At 49.5% G+C, this 24062-nt stretch overlaps 1 protein-coding gene across 6 annotated transcripts; it reads left to right on the top strand.

The window, feature by feature from the left end:
* The first annotated feature begins 5597 nt into the window (after positions 1–5597).
* On the top strand, positions 5598–19081 carry PROC (protein C, inactivator of coagulation factors Va and VIIIa). 6 transcript variants are annotated; one of them, XM_060177937.1, is made up of 10 exons: positions 5598–5683; positions 8656–8911; positions 10741–10907; positions 12543–12567; positions 12677–12814; positions 12967–13101; positions 14402–14520; positions 14599–15000; positions 16475–16592; positions 18309–19081. In XM_060177937.1, the coding sequence occupies exons 2-10, from the start codon at positions 8821–8823 to the stop codon at positions 18875–18877; spliced, it is 1764 nt and encodes a 587-aa protein (XP_060033920.1). In that variant the 5' UTR covers positions 5598–5683; positions 8656–8820; the 3' UTR covers positions 18878–19081. The 6 variants fall into 6 exon arrangements, with proteins under 6 accessions (XP_060033920.1, XP_060033919.1, XP_060033921.1 ...); XM_060177936.1 differs by having other exon boundaries at positions 14402–14598; positions 14662–15000; XM_060177938.1 differs by having other exon boundaries at positions 14402–14622; positions 14818–15000.
* Positions 19082–24062: the final 4981 nt, after the last annotated feature.

Here is a 24062-nt window from a genome sequence, read left to right as displayed (position 1 = left end):
TTTCTTTTTTAAATGCTGCAACAGGCAATGGACCCAGAGCCTTCATGCTGAACCCGAGTTTTACCCAGACCAACTTTTTACTCTCGAATTTTGAGAAAGGAGAAAGGAAAAGAGAGAATGTAAGGAGAGAGGCAGAGGCGAGATGCCACAGCAGCACTGCAGCACTGCAGTACCCACGTAACTCCCGTGAAGCAGTCCACGGTGCTCCTATATGATGCCAGGACTGAGCCAGCTCCTGACTTGGGAAAGGCAAGTGTTCTAAATTATCTTTATTTACTTACTGGATAGAGACAGCCAGAAATTGAGAGGGAAGGGGGTGATAGGGAGAGAGACAGAGAGACACCTGCAGCCTTGCTTCACCACTCACAAAGCTTTCCTCCTGCAGGTGGGGAATGGAAGCTCAAACCTGGGCCCTTGCACACTGTAACATGGGCACTCAACCAGGTGCACCACCACCCGGCCCAAAAGGCAAGTGTTCTAAAGGTGAGTTGTCACCAGTCCCCCCCCACCTCTAGTTCTATTATTATTACTATTATTATTATTAATGATCTAATAATGATTAACAACATTGTAAGATAGCAGGGGTACAATTCCACTCAGTTGCCACCACCAGAGTTCTGTGTACCATTCCTTCCATTGGAAACTTCCCTATTTTTTATCCATCTGAAAATATGAACCTAAATTCTTTTTGGGGTGCAGAAGGTGGAAGGTCTGGCTTCTGTAATTGCTTCTCCACTGGGTATGGGCATTGGCAGCTGGATTCATACTCCCAGTCTATTTCTATCTTTCCCTAGTGGGGCAGGGCTCTCGGGAGTCCACCTCTAATTCTTAACAGGGAATTATCTTCCTGCAGTCTCTCCTTCCTGTCCCACTTAGGTGAGCAGCCTGGCTCTCATGCCAGAGAGAATGGTCCATAGCCCAGGATAGCCAGTAAGGGACAGACATGGCAGTCAGTTAGCACCCAATACCAACCATGTCTAACCAGCCTTGTCAGTGAAGGAAGCTCCAGCTGGTTTCCGGCACCTCATTACCAGAGTTGAGTAAACATCAGGTGAGGACACACCCCAGACCTGGGAGATTACGAACGCCAAGAGCCATTGGTCCACTGCCCTTCCTCTCCTCCCCGCCCCAGTGACCTTTGCCTGGCTTGTACAGGCATTTATGACAGGTGGCGATCATTCTCCCAGAGCTATGAGTCAAGCCAATCTTTTAATTTTTAGTATTATCTTTATTTGATAGAGACAGCCAGAAACGGAGAGGAAAGGGGTGATAGAGAGGGAGACAGAGAGACACTTGCAGCCCTGCTTCACCACTCTCAAAGCTTTCCCCCTACAGGTGGAGACTGGGGGCCTTGAACTTAGATTGTTGCACATTGCAACAGGTGTGCTCAACCAGGTGCACCACCACCTGGCCCTGCAAGCCAATCTTTGTATTACTTTACCCTCTTGCCAGAATATTTAGGGAACCCAGAAAGGAGGCTGCCAGTGAACACCTGTTAAACCCCAAGACCTGTCTACTTAAAAAGAAAATTTACTTATTACTGGATGGAGACAGAGAGAAATTGAGAGGAGAGGAAGAGCGACAGAGAGACACCTGCAGCCCTGCTTCACCACTTGTGAAGCTTTCCCCCTGCAGGTGGGGACCAGGGGCTTGAACCCTGGTCCTTGCACACTGTAATGTGTGCGCTCAAGCAGGTGCACCATGGCCTGGCCTCACCCAGTCCACTTTGTGGAAAATACCTCATTTAATCCTTGCAGCCACTACAGATTACAGATTTTACACAAGTGGAGAGTGGGACAGAGAGAAGTGAAACAATCCAGCCAGGAAGACTGACCGGTCAAGGTTTCAACCTTTGTGAGCCTGGTCCAACAGGTAAGATCTCTAACACCCCCTGCTTGCTGGCAGATAAAGACTTTGAGCTTCTGCCCTCCCCACACCCCCTTGTCCTTATTCCTTTATTGTCCTGCTCTCAAATCCGGCAAAGTCACTTACACAAACTCTCCACATCACAGCTCAAAGTCCTGCTCTGCCATTTGCACTTGGCCTCTCTGCATTCAGTCGCCCACGTGGGGATGACTCACATCTGGGAAGGGAAACCCCATAATCAGACGTACCAGTCAGTGGCCCATCAAGACACTACAGGCTGCACCTTGAACAGCAGCAACCTGGAATTTTTCCAGGATCAGAGAGCAGCGCCCCCTGCTGGAATCCTGTAGCAAGTAAGCAGAGACACCTGGATTCCTGAATGCCTTATCCAGGCATTTCAAAGACATTTGAAAGGACCAGTGGCAGGGTGTCCCTGGTTCAGGGAGGTGGCCCAGGACTCCCCTCCTTGCTGGCTGACAAGGAAGTGCAGGCTCCTGCACTGTGACATCCAGTAGGTATCTGCAGTGATTTGGAGTAGTCACTTGGCTCAAGAACAGTGTGGCACCATATAATTGACTACCTGATGGAATACTAATCAGTTGTTAAAAATGGTGAATTCACCTTCTTCACCTCATCTTGGATGGAGCTTGAAGGAATCATGTAAAGTGAAATCAGCCAAAAAGAGAAGGATGACTATGGGATGATCGCACTCATGGACAGAGGCTGAGAAATAAGAAGAGAAGGGAAAGCACAAAGCAGAACTTGGACTGAAGTTGGTATATTGCACCAAAGTAAAAGAATCTGGGGTGAGGGGGCAGGGTTCAGGTCCTGAAACAGGATGGTGGAGGAGGACCTAGGTGGGGGGTTAGAGCATTGTGTGGAAAACTGAGAAATATTACACATGGACCAACTACTATATTTTACTATTGACTGTAAACCATTAAGTCCCCTCAAAAAGAAAAAAAAATGATTGCCTGTGGAGGCCAGGCGGTGGCATATCTGGTTAAACACATATATCACAGTAAACAAGGACCCAGGCTCAAGCCCCTGGCCCCCACCTGCAGGGGGAAAGCTTCCTGAGTGGTGAAACAGGGCTCTGTCTCCTTCCCTATCTCTCCTTTCCACCTCAGTTTCTGTCTGTATCTATCCAGTAAATAAATGAATAAAGTATCTTTAAAAATCAGTTTAAGGAAAGAGGGCTGAGGAGACAGCATAATGATAGATGTAAAAAACACTTTCAAACTTGAGGCTCTGAGGTCCCGTGTTCAGTCCCCAGCACCACCAAAAACCAGAGCTGTGCAGTGCTCTGGTAATATCTGTCTGTATGTCTATCTGTCTATCATCTGTATCTCCATTTCATTGAAATAATAAATGAAATATTTTTAGAAGTTTTAAAAAATATCTTTATTTATTTATTTATTGGACAGGACAGTCAGAAATTGAGAGAGAAGAGGGAGATAGAGGAGAGTGACAGAAAGATACCTGCAGCCCTGCTGCGCTACTCACAAAGCTTTCCCCCTGCAGGTGGGGACAGGGGCCTTGAACCCGGGTCCTGTGCAGTGTAAAATGTTCACTCAACCAGGTGCACCACTAACACCTGGCCCCTTAAATAAGATGTTTACAAAAAATAAGCTTAAGGATAGAGAAGAGATTCCTAGGCTGGCAGGGGGCCCCTCATGAACCCAAGGTCAGTGGTTTTAGGACAAAGGTCCCCTCAGTGGCTCCCTTAGACTTGCAGGCATCAGGGGTCTCTTCTTTTAGCCTCTCTCTGCCCTGATCTTTCTTCTCACCCACACCCATCACTTTTAGACACAGGCAAGGCTATGGAGAGCCAGCTTCAACATCTCCTGAGGCTGGTGTTGAATGTGCTCAGCAGGTAGCGTGCATCCCTTGCACTCAGGAGACTCTGGGTTCAGTCCCCGGCACTGCATATGCTAGAATGGGCTTTGGCCTCCATTCTTTCTCATCAAATCAGTAAATCTTAAACCGAACTAAACCAAACACATCTCTATTAAGTCTAGTGGTCACTGTGGAATACAGCCTGTAAGGCTCAACTCCTGGGGTTTGGTGTAGAGATTCTGATATCTGGGCAAGGTTCTTCCTCTGGTCAAGAGAGGCCACAGGGCAGGGTCATGTCTCTGAGGAGTGTGGTCACGGTCTCCAAAGTGGGTAGGGAGCAGACAGGATGGGGGTGGGGTGTCTCTGGTACCGTGGGCGCAGGAAGGAAGAGGTCAGACGGTGCTGAGCAGCGACTTCAAGCAGGTCCCCCCTGCCATCCTCCTTTCTGGTGTCTCCTGCCCACTGGCTACAGCCTTCCCTTCTCCTTGTTTACAGAGGTTCCTGGGAAGGGTCAGGAACACTCAATTCTGCCCCAGGGCTGCCACTCAGCAACCAGGTGAGCTGGGGGAGGGGATAACACAGATTTCTGAAGGGCAGAGATGTGGTTCCCCAGGTAGGCATATGCACATAGCCTAGGATGGACCCTTGCATCACGTGGGAGCTACGTCAACACTGGAGGGAACCCCAGTGCTGGAGAGTCTCTTCCTTTCTCTGTCTCTCTATCTGAATGAGACATAAAATGACCCTGGGGGATGAAACTGCACCTGTGCAAGGTTCCGACTGCCAATTTGTTTCGTCCTCATCTCTAAACTGTGTGTGTCCTCATCTCTAAACTGAGGTCATAGGAATGTCCAGGAGTGGTTGGGTGGGGCCTGCAGGGGCCGTCACAGCTGAGGTTCCAGTGGCAGGGAGCTGAAAGAGAGGGCTTTCCATGGCTCATGTCATGAAAATCAGAAATTGGAATGGCAAGTTATGCCGTTGACATTGTTTCTTTCTCTTCTCTTTCTCTCTCTTTTTTTCTTTTTCTAGAGCACTGCTCAGCTCTGGCTTATGTGAAGGTTTGACCCTGGGACCTTGGAGCCTCAGGCATGAAAGTCTTTTTGCCTTACCGTTCAGCTATCTCCCTTGACCTTTCTTTCTTTCTCTCTTTCTCTTTCTTTCTTTCTTTCTTTCTTTCTTTCTTCTTAATTTTTTTGTTTGTTTTGTTTTTACCAGAGCACTGCTCAGCTCTGACTTATGGTGGTGCGGGGGACTAAACCTGGGACTTTGGAGCCTCAGGCATGAGAGTTTCTTTGCATAACCATTATGCTATCTACCCCTGTCCTTAACTTTTTTTTCTTTATTGGGGGATTAATGGTTTACAGTTCACAGTAAAACATAGTAGTTGGTCCGTGTGTAACATTTCTCAGTTTTCCACATGACACTTTACCTAGATCCTCCACTGCCATCATGTTCCAGGACCTGAACACCCACCCCTCCTTCCTAGAGTCTTTTACTTTGGTGCAATCCACCAATGACATTGTTTTTTCTTCCTTATCACTAGCACACAGAATAGGTGCATCTTTTTTTTAAATTTATTTATTGGGTAACTAAAATAGGTGCATCTTATCTTTCATGGCATCCTGGATCTGCTGAAACATGGAAGCATTATTCATTGTGCTGATTCAGGTAACAAGCAGAAAACCGGACAGTGTCCTCTTCCAGCCAGCCACCAGCAGGACCACATTGAAACCTGATCTGTGGACACTTTGGAGAGCACCATCACTCCTTGACACCCTCCTAGAAGCCATTGCTGCGTGTGGAGGTGGGCTGTGGGCAAACAGGGCTGTCCTGTGCTGGGAACTCGTTGGCTCATCTGAGGAGAGGGAGGTCCCTGCGCCAAGGGCCAAGCAAATATTTGCGGTTATGGATTAACTTGGGTTTCAGGCTGTCATGGCGGCAGGAGGGCGACATTGCGGTTTCTCCATGGCCTATGCTAGTAAGTCCCTGGAGAGGTGGGTCTGGGAGGGGTGCTGAGCAGAGTGCAGGCTGGATGCTCTCGCCAGGGTTCCAGTGATTGGCTGGGGCTCAGGGTGAAGGGAAACCAGGGCTCTGTCACCATCCAGGATGAGGCTGGGTTGGCATGCCTCTGGCCTGGCTGCCACATTCCTGAAGGCTGGCTCACCTGCTCCCTTCTCCGATTCCCAGGCCAGTGCAAATCATTCTGAGCTGCAGGCTGTCACTAGAAGTGACCTGAGGCATGGGGTCTTTCACTCTTCCCACTCACACATATACCCACCTTTATATCTGGGACATCTTCTAACAGATGCCAGAAGGCACCTGAGTGGGAGTGGGCAAAGGCAGAGAGGGAGAGGATTGGGGCCAGGGGCTACAGGGCCATGGGTAGGCATCATGGCGGAGGGGGGTGAAGGGTGGGGCCTGGGAGGTCTGTGTAGGGAGTGTGGCCCTGGAGGCAGGGAAGCTTCTCTGACCTTGTGCAATCTCTGCTGGCTGGCTTGCTTTCAGGCCTGGAGCCGCATGGGTCTGGATCTAAACCCCAGCTCTGCTGCCTGCTAGTTGTGGTTTTTAAAATTCTTTAGAGTGTGGGCCGGGCTGTGGTGCACCAGTTAAGTACACACAGAACTAAACGCAAGGACCCATGCAAGGATTCAGGCTTGGGTATGTGGCTCCCCACCTGTGTGTGTGTTGGCGGTGGGGGGACACACTTCACAAGCAGTGAACTAGGTCTACAGGTGTCTATCTTTTCTCCCTCTCTGTCTCCCCCTCCTCTCTTAATTTCTCTCTGTTCTATCCAATAAAATGGAAAACAATGGCTGCCAGGAGCAGTAGATTCATAATGCCAGCACTGAGCCCCAGCAATAACCCTGGAGGCAAAAATAAAATAAATATTTTCAAAACTTCAATTTCCCTCTTGTAAATGAGGCAACAAGTTTAATATGTTCCTCTTGGGTACGTGGGGGCCTTGAACTAATAGTAGTTAACATGTACTGAATATTAGCAATGGGCTGAGCTTGTTAGAGGGCCCTTTACTGAGCCATGTATTTCTTGAAGTCACACTGTCAGGCAGGAATGCAGCTGTTTGATCCATCTGATAAAGTAGGATGCTGGTGGTGCTTGGGGACATTAAGCTGCTGGTCCCCGTATTCCTTTCCTGTAACTGAGGTTTTAGCTAGGCCTGCAGGTCTGCCCTCTGAACCAGGTACAAAGTACTCGACAAAGTGAAAGACATTAGCTCTTAGGCTTAGGGAAATAGTATAATGCATATGCAAAAAGAGTTTTATGCCTGAAGCACTGAAGGACCCAGGTTCAATTCTCCAGCACCACCATCAGCCAGAGTTCAGATCAAAACAAAATAACACTCATTAGCTCTTACAGTTAGCCTGGCCTTAGATAAGCAACCTCTAGGGCTGGGTGGCGCACCTGGTTAAGAGCACATAGTACAAAGTGCAAGGACCCACACAAGCATCCAGGTTTGAGCCCCTGATGCCCACCTGCAGGGAGGACACTTCACAAGGGGTGAAGCAAGTCTGCAGGTGTCTCTTTGTCTCTCTCCCTATCTCTCTCTCCCCTCTCAATTTCTCTTTGTCCTATCCAATAAAATGGAAGAAGTAGTTGCCAGGAGCCGTGTATTCATAGTGCCAGCACTGAGCCCCAGCAATAACCCTGGAGGCAAAAATAAATAAATAAAGCTTAAAAAGCAGAACTCTAGGGTCAGGCAGCACTGCACTTGGTTGAGTGTACACTTTATTATCTGCAAGGACTCTGATTCAAGCACCCGGTCCCCACCTGCAGGGGGTGTTGGGGGGATACTTCAGGAATGGTGGAGCAGGTCTGCAGGTGTCTCTCTCCCACTCCCTTTTCAATCTGTCCTAAGAGATAAAATAAAATAGAAAGAAGGGAGTAGGGAAGGGGTCCAGGTGGTGGTGCACCTGGTTGAGCACACACATTACAGTGTGCAAGGACCCAGGTTCAAGCCCCTGGTCCCCACCCGCAGGGGGGAAGCTTCATGTGTGGTGAAACAGGGATGAAGGTGTCTCTTTGCCTCTCTCCCTTTCTCTCCCCCTTTCAATTTCTCCCTGTCTCTATCCAATAATAAATAAACAAATAAAAATAATTAGAAAGAAAAGGGGGCAGAGTGATGAGCTGGCGTAGTGGCTCTGCACATGGACTCTGAGGCAGACAGAGCTTCAGGTTCAAAGCCTGTTTTCACCAGAAGCCAGTGGTTCACCTCTCTGGGGAAAAAAAAAAAGACTTCTGTGGCCCAGAGGTGGCACAGTGGATAAAGCATTGGGTTCTCAACCACGAGGTCCCAAGTACAATCCCTGGCAGCACATGTACCAAAGTGATGTCTGGTTCATTCTCTCTCTTCTCCTATCATTCTCATGAGTAAATAAATAAATTCTTTTTAAAAAAAAGAAATAAAGAAGGGGGAAGGAAAAAATGTATGCCAGGAGGAGCAGATTCATAGTGCCAAGCCCCAGCGACAACCCTGGAGGCAAAAAGAAAAGGCCGGGAGTGGGGGGGGGGGGGGGCGGGGAAGGGAGTATGGCAAAGGTGAACTGTTTGGGCCAGCTGTGCTGATGAGAGGAAGTGACAGACAGACATAGATCAGATTCATGCCACAGTTTACTTACTGGATGGCCATGTCAGTAACAGCCTTAATCTGCCTGTGATACAATGGCTCAGCAGCAAGTCTGTCGTAAGTGGTTGAGGAGACACACAAAACGAGTGTGAAAGTTCTGCTATCTGTGTGGAGTGCCCTTCTGACCTTGAAGCTCAAGGCACCAACTCAGTCGCAAAACTTAAGCTGGTATTTCTCTCTATTTTATGTTATTTTTGATATAATAATGGCTTACGAGATTATAAGATTACAAAAGAATAGTGCCACACTGCACCACCCAAGCCTTTGCTCTCCATGTGACCCATGTCCTTTCTACTCACACCTTTCAGACCCAGAGCAGGCCATGTGAGGTGACCCCATGTGGAGACAGAGCGTGAGGCACCACACACCGTCTGTCCATTGCATTGTATCGTCCACCCCTTCCATCTCCTACCACACAGCCTAGGCAGAAAGGGGGCTGGTAGGGCTCCCAGAGGCTCGGACCTTCTCCTCAGATGGGTGGCAGTTTCTCCACAATGTGGCAGCTTGCAAGCCTCTTACTGTTCCTGACCACCTGGGGTGCTTCCAGCACACCAGCTCCTCCAGGTAAGGTCATCAGCCCCCCCAAGTCCCTGGCACCCTGACCTTTGGGTGGGTGGGGGGATCCAGAATTTCTCTCTGTCACCTGCCTGAGCCTTTACACTTCCCACCTTTCCTCTGAAAGGTGGGCAGTGAGTAAGTGAATGGACAGCCAGGGCATGTGGGGCCGCTGGGACATGAGGGCTGGAAGGGGTGAGGCAGGGCTGTCCTGAGGGCAGAGAGACCAGTGTCACTTCCCACAGCTCCTCCTCACCCGTGAGGGATGGGTCAGAGTCCCCTGGTCCAGACCCCTTGCTCTCTTTTTTTCTAATTTAATTTTAATTTTTAGTGATTGACAAGATTATGAGATCATAGGGGTGTAATTCCACACCACTGCCACCACTAAAGTTCTGTGCTGCCACCCACACCCAGTAGTAACTACCAAAGTTATCCCACGGTCATATATATGCATTGATATCACATACATGTGCGCGCGTGCGCGCGCGCGCACACACACACACACACACACACACACACAAACACACACACACATACACACACACTTTATTATAGCCCTGCTCAGCTCTGGCTAATAGTGGTGTGGGGGATTGAACCTGGGACTTTGGAACCTCAAGAAAGAAGTTTTTTTTTTTTTTCCTCCAGGGTTACCACTGGGGCTTGGTGCCAGCACTATGAATCCACTGCTCCAGGCCATTTTTTTCCATTTTCTTGGACAGGACAGAGAGAACTTGAGAGAGAGGTGGAAGATAGAGAGGGAGAAAGAGAGACACCTATAGACCTGCTCCACCACTTGTGAAGCATCTCCACTGCAAGTGGGGAGCAGGGGCTCGAACCCTGGTCTTTGCACATGCCCTTCTGCACAGAACTGTGTGTGTTTCACCACCAGCCAGCCCCTGAAAGTCTCTTTACATAAGCATTATGCTGTCTCTCCCACCTTGGTCCTAGCCTCCCTACTTACTCACACCCTGTCCTGTGAGGACCTGGCCCAGTCACCAAATACCACCCAGCTCCAGTAACCTTCCCTGGCCCCAAAGCTGACAGTGGAGACTGGGACGCCTGCAGGAGCAGTGAGCTGCCGGTTTCTTCCTGCTCCCATCCTTCTCTTGTTGCATTTATGCCCATTTGTCAGCTGCTGGCCAACCTGGGATGTGGCTACAGTCACCGGCCAGATTTGTGTCTAGACCCTGCTGGCACCCCTGACTTTCCCTTTCCACACCTTGGCATCCCCACTCTAGTCTCCCTTGCCCACTTCTAGGGCTTGATTTCTCCATTTTCGCTGTCCCCCTGAACCCAAGACAGCCACTTCTCAGGGTCTAGAAGACATTTGCTGTGCCAGCCCAGTGGGAGGGGAGGGAAGCTTGAGAGTGTCAAGATGGGGTTGCCTATGGAGTCTTTCTCTTTACCTTCCTTACTCTCTCTCTCTCTCCCTGGCTTCCTCTCTACCTCTTTTTCTTGGCATCTGTCCCTCTCTTCTATCTGAAAAAGTCATCCCAGAGTGGCAAAAGTCTGGACATGAATTAAAAAAAAAATTGGAGTTGCATATATGTATTTGGAGAACACATTTAACTTCACAGTTTTGACAGTGATAGTGGCAGACTGCCTGTGTGTTTCTTTGCTGGGATGGTGCTGTGTACCAGCCTGTCTGGAATGAAGAAACTCAGCTTCAGAGGAGAAAGGACACGGGTTCAAGGTCACCCAGGTGGGAGGGGATTCAGAGGAAAGTCTGAGTAGATGAACCTGCCATCCTCCAGTGACTGAGAGCTGGAGAGAGCACCACTCTCTGGGTCTGCCCTGCTTGAGACTCCTCTTCCAAAGTGACCCCCCTGCTCCCCCAGACTCGGTGTTCGTCAACAGTGACAGTGCCCACCAGGTACTCCGGATCCGCAAGCGTGCCAACACCTTCCTGGAGGAGCTCCGGGCCAGCAGCCTCGAGAGGGAGTGCATGGAGGAGATCTGTGATTTTGAGGAAGCCCGGGAGGTTTTCCAAAGCGTGGATGAAACAGTAAGGCAGCCAGCTGGGGCTTGGGGCCAGGACTGGGCGGGGGCACTGCTGGCTGGCCCTTGAGACTCTAGAGTGCCAGGGAGGTGGTGGGCTTCTTCTCCCAGCTTGTTGGGGCTGGGCGAGCTGAATGCAGAGGCTTTTGCTCTTTGGTCTTGGTCAGGGAACTTGAGATAACAAGGAAGGGATTTCTGTACTGGCTTCTGCAGAAGACAGCTTTGGGGGCCTGACACTGGGACTACACCGCTTGCTGCAGCAGCTCCGGTCTCCATTGGTCCCTTACTCTTCTCTCTCTCTATTCCTCTCTTTCTCTCTCTTTTCTTTTCTTTTCCTTTTTATATTATTAAACAATTTTTATTAGTTATTTATAAAATTACAAGACAACAGGGGTACAACTCCTCACCATTCCACCACCAGAGTTCTGTATCCCTAATCCCTTCATTGGAAACTACAGCAGTTCTCCCAAGGTTGCAGATATGGGTTAACTATTATTTCTACAAGTGTGTGTGTGTGTGTGTGTGTGTGTGTGTATGTGTGTGTGTGTGTGTGTGTGTGTGAATCCATTGTTTTTTTTAAGGTTCCATCTTCTCTTCCTTTCCAAGTCACACATATGCTTATCCAAATGTCCCTCCCTAAAGGGTGATGGGTGGTAGCACACTGGGTTAAATGCACATACTATCAAATATCCCTCCCTTTTCCCTCTTCTCTCTCCAGGTCCTGGTGAAATTGGGGTTCAGAGCCCTCTGGTCACCTTCTCCTAGCATTTATCCCCCTCTGGGAGTATGGGCCAAAATTCTTTATGGGTAGCAGAAGGTGGGAAGTCTGGCTTCTGTAATTGCTTCTCTACTGGACGTGGACGTTGGCAGGTGGATCCATCCCCACCCCCCCAGCCTGTTTCTATCTTTCCATGGTGGGGCAGGGCTCTGGAAATCATATTTCTCTCTCTCCCTCTCTCTCTCTCTCTCTGGTCCTCAGTTACCCCAAATTCTCTACACTGAGTCAACTTTCTTCAGTTAGCAAGAGAGAGAGAGATGGGGGTGGTGGGCAGAGAGTCTACAGTCCTGAAGCTTCCTCCAGTGGGTGGGGACCAGACTTTCACTTTCCTAATCATCATGACTGAGCAGGTGCCCTACCCAGGTGAGCTATCTTGCAGGCCATTTTCTCCTGTTCTTTCTCTCTGGTGACATAAAGACCACCCTCCCTGCTCAGGATACATGTGTGTGCCCCAAGGCTATCTTTCGCTTGTTCACACTGTCTTATGATGCCACCACCACCACCGCCGCCAGCAGCAGCAGCAGGTATGCTGGTGGACAAGCAGTCTTCCTGTTGGCCTAGCTCCTCTGAACCTGCACTCTGGGCCCACCTGAGGGATCCTGGGGGCTCACCTTGGAGAGTGCCCGGTGCCTGAGCACCCCCAGGAAGCCCAGCCAGTGATGCAGGCTGGTGGCGGGCTGCCATCCACCGCAGAAGCCTCAGGGAGCCCAGCCAGCAGGCTCTGCTCAAGGAAATGCAGCAGAAGCCATAGTGTGGGCTGACTTGGGGGGCAGCTGCTCCAGAGACTCCCAAGACTCTGCCCAGCCTCACCTGGGTGGAGTGTAGGAGCCCCATATGGGATGACAACGCCCCTTCTCTCCACAGCTCACCTTCTGGTCCAAGTACCATGGTGAGTGCCTTCTGGGTTCTTAGCCACAGCAGCTGGGCTCTGGGGCAGAAGGTGGGGTGCTCAGGGGCCAGGAGGGTCTTAGTGACATGGCCACCCCCACACCATGCAGACGAGGACCAGTGCTCCACACCGCCCACGGAGCACCCCTGTGACAGCCCCTGCTGCGGCCATGGCAGGTGCATCGACGGTCTCGGCCACTTCCACTGCGAGTGTAGCCAGGGCTGGGAGGGGCACTTCTGCCTGCACGGTGAGAGCCCCCAGAGTGGGGGTGCTGGGCTGGAGGTGGGCAGTGGGGATGCTGGGCTGGAGGTGGGGAGTGGGGGTGCTGGGCTGGAGGTGGGGAGTGGGGGTGCTGGGCTGAGGGGCTCTGTCCCTCTGTCCCCATGGGCTCTGGCACAGAGGTGAGCTTCTGGAACTGCTCGGTGGACAATGGGGGGTGCACACACTTCTGCCTGGAGGAGCAGGGCCGGCGTCGCTGCAGCTGTGCACCTGGCTACCAGCTGGCAGACAACGACAGGGACTGCCTGCCCACAGGTGAGCCTCGAGCCCCACGCCCCATGCACCTGCTGGCCAGGCGGGTGAGGGCGTCAGGTGGGGGGCGGGTCTCAGGTTCTGCTGCTGTTGTCTGTTCTCCACTCCTTGTCTCCACAAGGCTCACTTCAGGACAGTTTCCCATTGGCGGTCAATAAGTGTAAATCCCTCCACCCAGCCACACAGCCATCAGGAACAGATAGATGCTTGTCCCCTCACATCTCCCCGTCACATCATGTGCTCTATCCTCTTGCAGAGGACTCAGCTTCTCCCAGAATGCCCCCCTGCCTCCTTTATTTCTTTTAGAAAATACTTTGGGGGCCAGTTGGTGGTGCACCTGGTTGAGCACACACATTATGGTGCAGAAGGACCCGGGTTCAAGACCCTAGTCCTCACCTGCAGGGGGAAAACTTCATGAGTGGTGAAGCAGGGCTGCAGGTGTCTCTCTATCTCCCACTCCCTCTCTTTCTCTCTGTCTCTATCCAATAATAAAAATAAAAAGACTTAAACTAAATAATATTTTATTTATTTATTGGACAGAGTCAGAGAGAAATCCAGAGGGAAAGGAGAGATAGAGAGGGAGAGAGGCAGAGAGACATTTGCAGCCCTCCTTCACCACTCATGAAGCTTTCCCCCCTGCAAGTGAGGATGGGGGGCTTGAACCCAAGTCCATGTGCATTGTAACATGTGCTCAACCAGTTGCACCACCACCAGACCCCTCCCCATAATTTTTTCCATCTCTTAAGGGCTTCACAACATCCCAGTACAAGACTATACTGATGTCTGGGGTTCCCTCCACAGCCCTGGGTGGACGGGAGGTTTTGTGTCTGTCCCAGGGCACCTAGCCAGGAGTGGTGTTGCTTGACTTGACTCTTGCTGTGAGCTAGCACTGTTTGCAGACTGACCAAGACTAACATGAGGGATTTGTAGTTTATTATTATTATCTTTATTTATTTATGGGATGGAGACAGTCAGAAATTGAGAGGGAAGGGGGAGAAAGAGGAAAATAGAGGCAGAAAGACACCTGCAGCCCTGCTTCACCACTTGCAAAGATTCCCCCCTGCAGGTGGGAACCAGGGGCTCAAACCCGGGTCCTTATGCAGTGTAACCTGTGTGCTCAGCCAGGTGCACCACCACCTGGCCCCAAGGATTTGTAGTTTAATGTACTGAGTGTCTGAGCATCCTTTAGCCCTAGAGCCCCACAGTACAGCAGACTAGACCATAGGCAGGAAGCAGACAAAGGTGGGACATCTGTTTTGGGAGCAATACCTGGCAGGTCCTCACTGCCTTTCTCCACTTTCAGTGAAGTTCCCTTGTGGGAGGCCAAAGAAGCACACAGAGAAGCGGCGCAAGAATTTGAAGCGTGACACAGACCAAGCTGGCACGCTGAACACAGACCCGGCTGAGAAAAGTGCCACAGACCTGACTGAGAAAAATGCCACAGAGAAAAATGTCATAAAGAAAAATGCTACAGATCCAGCTGAGAAAAATGGCACAGACCTGGCTGAGAAAAATGGCACAGACCTGGCTGAGAAAAATGCCACAGAGAAAAATGGCACAGACCTGGCTGAGAAAAATGCCACAGAGAAAAATGGCACAGACCTGGCTGAGAAAAATGCCACAGAGAAAAATGGCACAGACCTGGCTGAGAAAAATGCCACAGAGAAAAATGGCACAGACCTGGCTGAGAAAAATGCCACAGAGAAAAATGGCACAGACCTGGCTGAGAAAAATGCCACAGAGAAAAATGTCATAGAGAAATATGCTACAGATCCAGCTGAGAAAAATTCCACAGACCTGGCTGAGAAAAATGACACAGCATCTGCTCAGAACCAAACTGGTCAAATAGATCCCAGGCTTGTGATGGGGTCATTGACCAGATGGGGTGATAGCCCCTGGCAGGTAAGGAAGGAGGAGCAGCCTGGTTGTTCCCCTTCAGGAGCAGCAGTTGGGAGCAGTGCTGTCTTTGCCCCTGGGATGCTATGTGTTGGGGGCAGTTTTTTGAGGAGAGGGAGCTGGCCTGGAGGGAAGGAGCAGCCATGGCAGCACTTGGCGGTGTGGGGAGAGGAGGATGTACAGAAGGGAGAGTTCTCCTGTAAGAGCTGGAAAAACATTGCCCCAGAAGTTTCAAGGCTAGGATGGGGGGAGGGCAAGAGGGTGGGGGGGGCAGCTGCCAAGTCCCTCTCCAGCCTAACTGAGGGCGTAAGCAAGGCTTCCCCTTCCTGCCGGGCACTGTGTTGTGTGCCAGGCTGGAGTCAGGGAACTGGCAGAACTGCCAAGCCTCTGGGAACTGACAGGTTCCAGGGACATCAGTCTCCTAATCATGAGACCCCAATGGGACTGGAGCCAGGTGTCTGGCCAGGCAGAAGTCGAGGATGCAAGCTCACATAGTACTAAGTGCAAGGATCCATGCAAGGATACTGGGTTCGAGTCCCCAGCACCCCACTTTCAGAGGAGTCACTTCACAAGCGGTGAAGCAGGTCTGCAGGTGTCTCTCTTTATCTCCCCTCTATCCTCTTCTCCTTTCTCAGTTTCTCTCTGTCCTATCCAATAAAATAGAAAATAATGGCCTCCAGGAGAAGTGGATTCCTAGTGTCTGCACCAAGATCCAAGCAATAACCTTGGAGGCAAAAAACCAAAAACAGCTCAAGGGCACTTGAAGAGGTACACCAAAAACAGCCTGGGCATTTCAAAGGCTTCCCAAAGGGTTTGATGATCACAAACCTGGGGTGACTGAAGGGCTAAAAGCAGGGAGGTACCCTGGATTAGGCACCATGAAATGCCCAAGAACTTAGAGGCCAGGGTACAGCACAGCACTTCATGTAATAATCTTTTTTTAATATTTATTTTATTTATTTATTCCCTTTTGTTGCCCTTGCTTTATTGTTGTAGTTATTATTGTTGTTGTCGTTGTTGGATAGGACAGAGAGAAATGGAGAGAGGGAGGGGAAGACAGAGAGGAGGAGAGAAAGATAGACACCTGCAGACCTGCTTCACCGCCTGTGAAGCGACTCCCCTGCAGGTGGGGAGCCGGGGTTCGAACTGGGATCCTTATGCCGGTCCTTGTGCTTTGCGCCACCTGCGCTTAGCCCGCTGCACTACAGCCCGACTCCCGTAATAATCTTTTATATCTAAGTCTCAGAGGCTGCAGCTTCAATCCCCAGCATCACCAAAAATTCACAGATGAGTAGTGGGGAAGGAAGAATGAAAGGGGAAAAAGAAAATGTCATAGGCTATCAGCTTATGCCCACCTCTTCTGGGATCCCAGAGAGACTAATGTCATGTCTGCAGGCCTTAGGTGTAGCTGCGTCACCAAGCCCCACCTTCCAGCTGTCCAAAGACTGTGATGTCACTGTCCTGCCTTCCTCCCCTCCAGGCAATCCTGCTGGACTCTAAGAAGAAGCTGGCCTGTGGGGGCGTTCTCATCCACCCGTCCTGGGTGTTGACAGCTGCCCACTGCCTGGAGGACAACAAGAAACTCATCGTCAGGCTTGGTGAGAGCTGGAGGCAGGTGGGGGGTGCTGTCTGAGGGAATATGACTAAGAGGTTTCTTGCTTACTCCACAGAATATACACATTTTTTTTTGGGAGGCCTGTGTGTGTCACACCATCACCCCTCAACCTCTGCCACTCAGGTTGCCATTTTAGACATATTGACACCTTTCATTTCTCTCTCTTAAATATTTTATTTATTGACTAATGAGAAAGACAGGAGGAGAGAGAGAGAGAGAAAGAACGAAATGTCACTCTGGTACATGTGCTGCTAGGGATTGAACTTGGGACCTCCAGCTTAGAGTCCAGTGCCTTATCCATTGCACCATCTCCAGGGCCACAAGTGGGGGATTCTTTTCCAAGTTGGGCTTAGACATGCTGCAGCTGAGGGGGTGACACACAGGCTTGCCTCTTCCCTTCCATTTGTGGGGAGCGGGAGAGGTACCACCCTTGGGCACAGGAACACATAGGCCATCCCCAGGACCTGGCCGCAGGGCTTGGCTTCACCCTAATTGCAGCTGGGGTGGGGTGGGGTGGGACTGTGCAGTGGGGATCCCAGTGTGTAAACAGCCACTTCCCTGGAGTGGTCTGGGACTCCTGGCCTGGAGACTCAAATCTATACCCGCTTCTGGAGAAGACTATCTGTGCTTTCTGCAAAAGAGTAAAGGTGGTGAGAATGAACACACTCACTCTCTACACCTGAGTTCCCTCCAGCACAACCGGAGACCTGAGGTCTCAACAGTGTTAAACCAAGACTCCTCCTCCCTGTCCCTCCTCTGGGAACCTCCAGCCTTGGCCTGGAGGACCTCATCTCTCTCTGTGACTCAGATCTTTCCCCCCTGGCTAAAGCTGTTTCTTCCTGCTCTGCTCTGCCTGGCGGTTGTTTTCTGGAGACTCACTGCTCACTGCCCATGAGTGTCTACTTCCCTGGCATTGTCCGAGCCTTGGGAGAATACTAAAGCTAGGCCCTAGGCTGCTCCTTTAAGAGTGGTACCTACAGTACCAAGTTTAAGCCCCGAGGTTGGACCCTGATACCACATGGTAACTCTGCAGTGGTAGATCAGTGCTGTGATGCCTTTTCCACCACCACCACCCCCCCCCCCCCCATATATATACCTGCCTCCAGGGATATTGCTGGGGCTTGGTGCTGGCACTATGAATCTACTGCTCCTGGTGGCCAATTTTTCCATTTTATAGGATAGAACAGAGAAATTGAGAGAGGAGGGGGAGATAGAAAGAGAGACACCTGCAGACGTGTTTTATTGCTTATGAAGTGTCCCCCTTACAGATGGGGAGCAGGGGGCTTGAACTTGGATCCTTGTGTGGGTCCTTGCACTTTGTACTATGTGCACTTAACTAGGTGTGCCACTGCCTGGCCCCTTGTGTCTCTCACTTTCTTCTCTATCTAAAAGAAAGAAAGAAAGAAAGAAAGAAAGAAAGAAAGAAAGAAAGAAAGAAAGAAAGAAAGAAAGAAAGAAAGAGTAATCAAGTCAGCTTGGTAGCACTACCATGGGAGGAAAGTGACATCTGTGGGCCCAGGGCATAGACAGATATTACCCAAGATGGGGGCCTGACGTGTAGACAGATATTACCCCAGACAGGGGCCAGGGCGTAGACAGAGGGTTTGTAAAGTGGTTATGGCTCTCAGTGGCTCTTCAGCTGCAGGGCACAGAAGTCTCCCTGGCTGGCTGGCGGCTCTGAAGCCCTTGTGCCCTGCAGGGGAGTATGACCTGCGGCGCTGGGAGAATTCAGAGCTGGAGCTGGGCATCAAGGCCGTCTTCACCCACCCCAACTACAGCAAGAGCACCTCAGACAATGACATTGCACTGCTCCACCTGGTGCGGCCCGCCACACTCTCACACACCATCGTGCCTATCTGCCTTCCGGACATGGGCCTGTCAGAGCGTCAGCTCACCCAGGTGGGCCAGGACACAGTGGTAACGGGCTGGGGCTACCGCAGCGAGACCAGGAGGAACCGCACCTTCGTCCTCAGCTTCATCAAGGTGCCCCTGGTGTCGCATGGCGAGTGCATCCGGGTCATGCACAACAGGGTGTCACAGAACATGTTGTGTGCTGGCATTCTCGGGGACCCGCGGGACGCCTGTGAGGGGGATAGCGGGGGCCCCATGGTCGCCGCCTTCCATGACACCTGGTTTCTGGTGGGCCTGGTGAGCTGGGGTGAGGGCTGTGGCCGCCTCCACAACTATGGCATCTACACCAAAGTCAGCCGCTACCTTGACTGGATCCACAGGCACATAAGGGAGGAGGAGGAGAACCAGGCACCCTAGAGGTCCTTGTGCTGGACACGGGCCCCAGAAACCCCACTTTTGGAATGGGGCTTGGGCTGTTGACTGGCCACGTGGGGGGAGGGCATTCCCAGGTGCCCGTGTTTTCTCTTTCCTAACAATAAAAGTAGCATCTGTACTTAAGCCAGAAAGCTACCAACAGCACATACATTGTGAACATTCAATAAAGGTTAATAGTTGCAGTCATCTTTTTTTTTTTCCTCCAGTGTTATTGCTGGTGCCAGCACTACAAATCCACTGCTCCTGGTGATGATTCCCCCCCCACCCATTTTATTGGATAGGACAGAGAGAATTTGAGAGAGGAGTTCAAGAGAGAAAGATAGACACTTGCAGACATGCTTCACCTCTTTGAAGGGCGCCTTGCGCAGGTCCTTGCACTTTGTACCATGTGCACTTAACCCGGTGCGCCACCACCTGGCCCCCATCACCTTCATCCTTCATGACCAAGTAGATCCCTCCTCTTCGAAGCTTATCCTCACTCTCTTCTGTTTGGACCCCAGTGAAATGCACCGCAAAGCATGGAGAGCCAGGACAGGGCAGCAGCTGTCTCCTTCATCTTGTAAGGTTCAGTGTTTGCTGAGCTGATTAGCACATGAAAAAGGCAAGCAGGGGCCACACAACTAACTGTGTTTTCTGTGGTGGGTACAGTTCCAGCTGTTGGAAATACCTCAGAGAGTAAGATATGCTGCTCTTCTTCACATGCAGCTCCCATCCTAACAGGACGATGGATACTCTCAGTTACCAGAGAAATACAAAGCAAGTTAGCTGGTTCCAAGAGCTTTGGGAGAAATGAGACAGAGCCAGGCGTAGAGGTTGCTTTCTGATCTAGATCAGGAAGGCTGTCAAAGGTAAGGGAGTGTGTGGAGAGATACCAGAAGGTGGTGAGGGGGCAGGTGAGTGCCATTTGAGAAGACAGCATAAAGCAGCATGGTCCGGATCAGGGCCAGGTCAGGCCCTCCAGGGAGGAGGGGCTAGGTATCCATGAAGCCCAGGAAGCTAGCTAGCAGGTGCAGGGGGGAGTGAGTGAGTGAGTGGGTGGATGAAGGGGCAAGACAGTGTCCAAAGGGTCTTGGGGGTGTGAGGTGGGCTCTGTGTTTAACTCTTGGGCCTTGTGGGGTTCAAATGCTCTTTCCTTTCTTTTTGCTTACTTGATAGGATGGAGAGAAATTGAGAGAGGAAGTGGAGAGAGAAAGAGAGAGAGAGACACCTGCAGCCCTGCTTCACCACCTGTGAAGCTTCACCTTATGGGGGGGGGGCTACAACAATGACATTGACAATGACAGCAGCAGCAGCAACAACAAACCAACAGTGGAAAAATATAAGACTTTCCCTAACTTTCTCTGCCATAATAATAATAAAAAAAATCAATGAATGTGATGTCTAAGGAAGATTATAGAGGGTGGAAGATTATAGACAGCATACTGGTTCTGCAAAGAGACTCTCCTGCCTGGGGCTCTGAAATCCCAGGTTCAGGGCCTTGCACCACCATAAGCCAGAGCTGAGCAGTGCTCTGGCAACACAAACAAAAACAGGGAAGGTAGCATAATGGTTACCCAAACAGACACTCATGCCTGAGACTCCGAGGTCCCAGGTTCAATCTCCTGTACCACTATAAACCAGAACTGATTAGTGCTCTTGGGGAGGGGGGGGAGACTTAAATTATTTCTGGTGTCTTTAGCCAATAAATAAAGATAATTTAAAAAAAAGAAGAAGATTTTGGGGCAAGGAAGATAGAAGATAATGTAATGGTTATGCAAAAAGACTTTCATGCCTGAGGGAACAAAGGTCCTAGAGTCTATTCCCAACATGACCACAAATAAAGATAAGCAGTGCTCTGGTAAAAATAAAGAAATCAAGAAATAGATAGTTATCACCAGACTATGTGACAGTGTAACAGAATCGTACCTCCCTCCCACTCGCTGGGGCTTTTCAAAGGATCTTAGCTTCATCAGTATCTGGGGATCTTCCATGTACTACTTAAAGCTAAGTGTACTGAACACAGGTGCTCATATCAGATGGTACAAGTTTAGCAAGAGCTCAGTGCAATCTGAGGGAGTTTAAAAAATATTTATTTTTAACTGGAGGTGATTACGCTCAGCGAAATAAGAGATGGAAGACAACTACCAGATGGTTTCACTCATGTGGAATGTAGAGATCTATTTTTTAAAAAATTTATTTCTTTATTGGGGAACTAATGTTTTACATTCAACAGTAAATACAATAGTTTGTACATGGATAACATTCCCCAGTTTCCCATTTAACAATACAACCCACACTATGTCATTTATCATCCTTCATGGACCTGTATTCTCCCACCCACCCACCCCAGAGTCTTTTACTTTGGTGCGATATGCCAATTACATTTCAGGTTCTACTTGCGTTTTCATTTCTGGTCTTGTTTTTCAACTTCTGCCTGAGAGTGAGATCATCCCATATTCATCCTTCTGTTTCTGACTTATTTCACTCAACATGATTTTTTTCAAGGTCCATCCAAGATTGGCTGAAAACAGTGAAGTCACCATTTTTTACAGCTGAGTAGTATTCCATTGTGTATATATACCACAATTTGCTCAGCCACTCATCTGTTGTTGGACACCAGGGTTGCTTCCAGGTTTTGGCTATTACAAATTGTGCTGCTATGAACATATATGTACACAGATCTTTTTGGATGGGTGTGTTGTGTTCCTTAGGATATATCCCCAGGAGGGGAATTGCAGGATCATAGGGTAGGTCCATTTCTAGCCTTCTGAGAGTTCTCCAGACTGTTCTCCACAGAGGTTGGACCAATTGACATTCCCTCCAGCAGTGTACTAGGGTTCCTTTGACCCCACATCCTCTCCAGCATTTGCTGCTGTTACCTTTTCTGATGTATGACATTCTCACAGGAGTGAAGTGATATCTCATTGTTGTCTTTATTTGCCTTTCTCTGACAATCAGAGACTTGGAGCATTTTTTCATGTGTTTCTCGGCCTTTTGGATCTCTTCTGTGGTGAATATTCTGTCCATGTCCTCCCCCCCATTTTTGGATGGGGTTATTTGTTGTCTTGTTGTTGAGTCTGGCAAGCTCTTTATATATGTTGGTTATTAAACTCTTATCTGATGTATGGCATGTAAAGATCTTCTCCCATTCTGTGAGGGGTCTCTTGGTTTGGGTAGTGGTTTCTTTTGCTGTGAAGAAGCTTTTTAATTTGATGTAGTCCCAAAGGTTTATACTTGCCTTAGTCTTCTTTGTAATTGGATTTGTTTCATTGAAGATGTCTTTAAAATTTATGTGGAAAAGAGTTCTGCCAATATTTTCTTCTAAGTATCTGATAGTTTGTGGTCTAACATCCGAGTCCTTGATCCACTTGGAATTTACTTTTGTATTTGGTGAAATACAGTGGGTCAATTTCATTCTTCTACGCTATTTAATATTTACATCAATGACCTCCCAGAAACTTCTTCAAGGAAGTTCATCTACGCCGATGACATCTGCTGTGCAACTCAGGCATCCAAGTTTGACATCCTCGAGGAAACACTCACGAAAGACATGTCTCTGATATCTGATTACTGTAAAAAATGGCGACTAATCCCTAGCACTGCAAAAACAGTATCATCTGTTTTCCATCTACACCATGCCTTGGCCTCACGTGAGCTTAATGTGCAGCTTGGCGGTACGAGAATCCGGCATGAAGCCCAGCCAGTCTATCTTGGCGTTACTCTCGATCGCACTCTGTCATTTCACAAACATATCATAAAAACTGCAGCAAAGGTGGGCGCGAGGAATAACATCATTGCAAGACTGGCCAGCTCCTCATGGGGCGCGAGCGCTTCCACACTACGATCATCATCTCTGGCATTATGCTATTCCACTGCAGAATACTGTGCCCCAGTATGGTTCCGTAGCCCCCATGTCCACTTGGTCGATTCCAAATTATATTCCTCCATGAGGATAATTTCTGGAACCATCCATTCCACCCTGGTTCCATGGCTGCCAGTTCTTAGCAACATCGCCCCGCCAGATATTCGTCGGGATGCGGCATCATCTAAGTTCCTTTCCCACATCTTCGTTCAACCAGACCTGCCAATATACGCGGATATCTTCGCCCACCCTGTCCAACGCTTGACGTCTCGTCACCCAATCTGGTCCCCTATGCCTACACTGAACTTCTCTGTTCCAGTCTCTTGGAAACAGAGTTGGCAGTCAGCTGAGGTAAAGAACAAACACCTCATCACAGACCCCTGCAAGCGTCAACCCGGCTTTGACCTAGCACGTTATGATTGGGCCCTCCTCAATCGCTATCGAACAGGCCATGGCCGATGCGCCGCTATGTTCCATCGCTGGGGAGCCAGAGACGACCCGAACTGCCCCTGCGGCTCCAGACAGACTATGACCCACATAGTCAACGACTGCCACCTCTCCAGATTCAAAGGAGGTCTCGAAACTTGACATCAGGCTCAACCTGACGCTGTTGACTGGCTACGGAAGAAGGGCAAACGCTAGAAGAAGAATTCTTCTGCATGTTTCAACCCATTGTTTCTAACACCATTTGTTGAAGAGACTCTGCTTTCCCCATTTAATAGTCTGGGCACCTTTGTCAAAGATTAGATGACCATAGGTGTGGGGGAGATCTGATTTTTAAACAAACACAACAGAAGCAAGCAAATTGTAAGATTTATAGGTACTCTGGTGGTTCTCTTTGGGAGGTGGGAGGGTGGAGATACAGAACTTTGGTGGTGGGTGTGGTGTGGAACTAGACACTGTAATCTTGTAACAAATATTACAAAAAAACATTTGTTTTAATAAGACTTTTCCAGAATCATGAAGAACCTCTCTCTCTCTCTCATTAGTAAGGAGAGTAGTTTCAAAAACCATCCCACAATGGAAAACCTAGGATCCAATGGCTTCATTATGAAGTCTAAAAACACGAAAAGAACTAACATCAATTATTCTTGAACCACTAAACACCCAAGTTTAATCAGTATAATAGACACATTGAAGGGATGGAAGACAACAAACATCCTATGGTAATTATCCGTTTATGAGGAAAAGCATTTGACAAAGTACAAGATAAAATATAAAATTATAAGATAAAAACACTAACCAAAGTATTTTCTTTTTCTCCAAATCACTGCTTTTTGGTGTGTGTGTGTGTTGGGGGGGGTGGTTGAATCTGGGACCTCAGAG

The sequence above is a fragment of the Erinaceus europaeus genome, chromosome 18, assembly GCF_950295315.1.
Source record: "Erinaceus europaeus chromosome 18, mEriEur2.1, whole genome shotgun sequence".
Lineage (NCBI taxonomy): Eukaryota > Metazoa > Chordata > Mammalia > Eulipotyphla > Erinaceidae > Erinaceus > Erinaceus europaeus.
This window is presented reverse-complemented; position numbering and strand designations above follow the sequence as displayed.

What these genes read in the sequence shown, in the direction of transcription:
- PROC (XM_016193254.2), top strand. Translation starts at nt 8,821, where the DNA reads ATGGGTGGCAGTTTCTCCACAATGTGGCAGCTTGCAAGCCTCTTACTG. An exon ending in GGGGCACTTCTGCCTGCACG is followed by an intron (nt 12,815 to 12,966) that starts GTGAGAGCCCCC and finishes GCTCTGGCACAG; the next exon opens with AGGTGAGCTTCTGGAACTGC. An exon ending in GGGGTGATAGCCCCTGGCAG is followed by an intron (nt 15,001 to 16,474) that starts GTAAGGAAGGAG and finishes CCTCCCCTCCAG; the next exon opens with GCAATCCTGCTGGACTCTAA.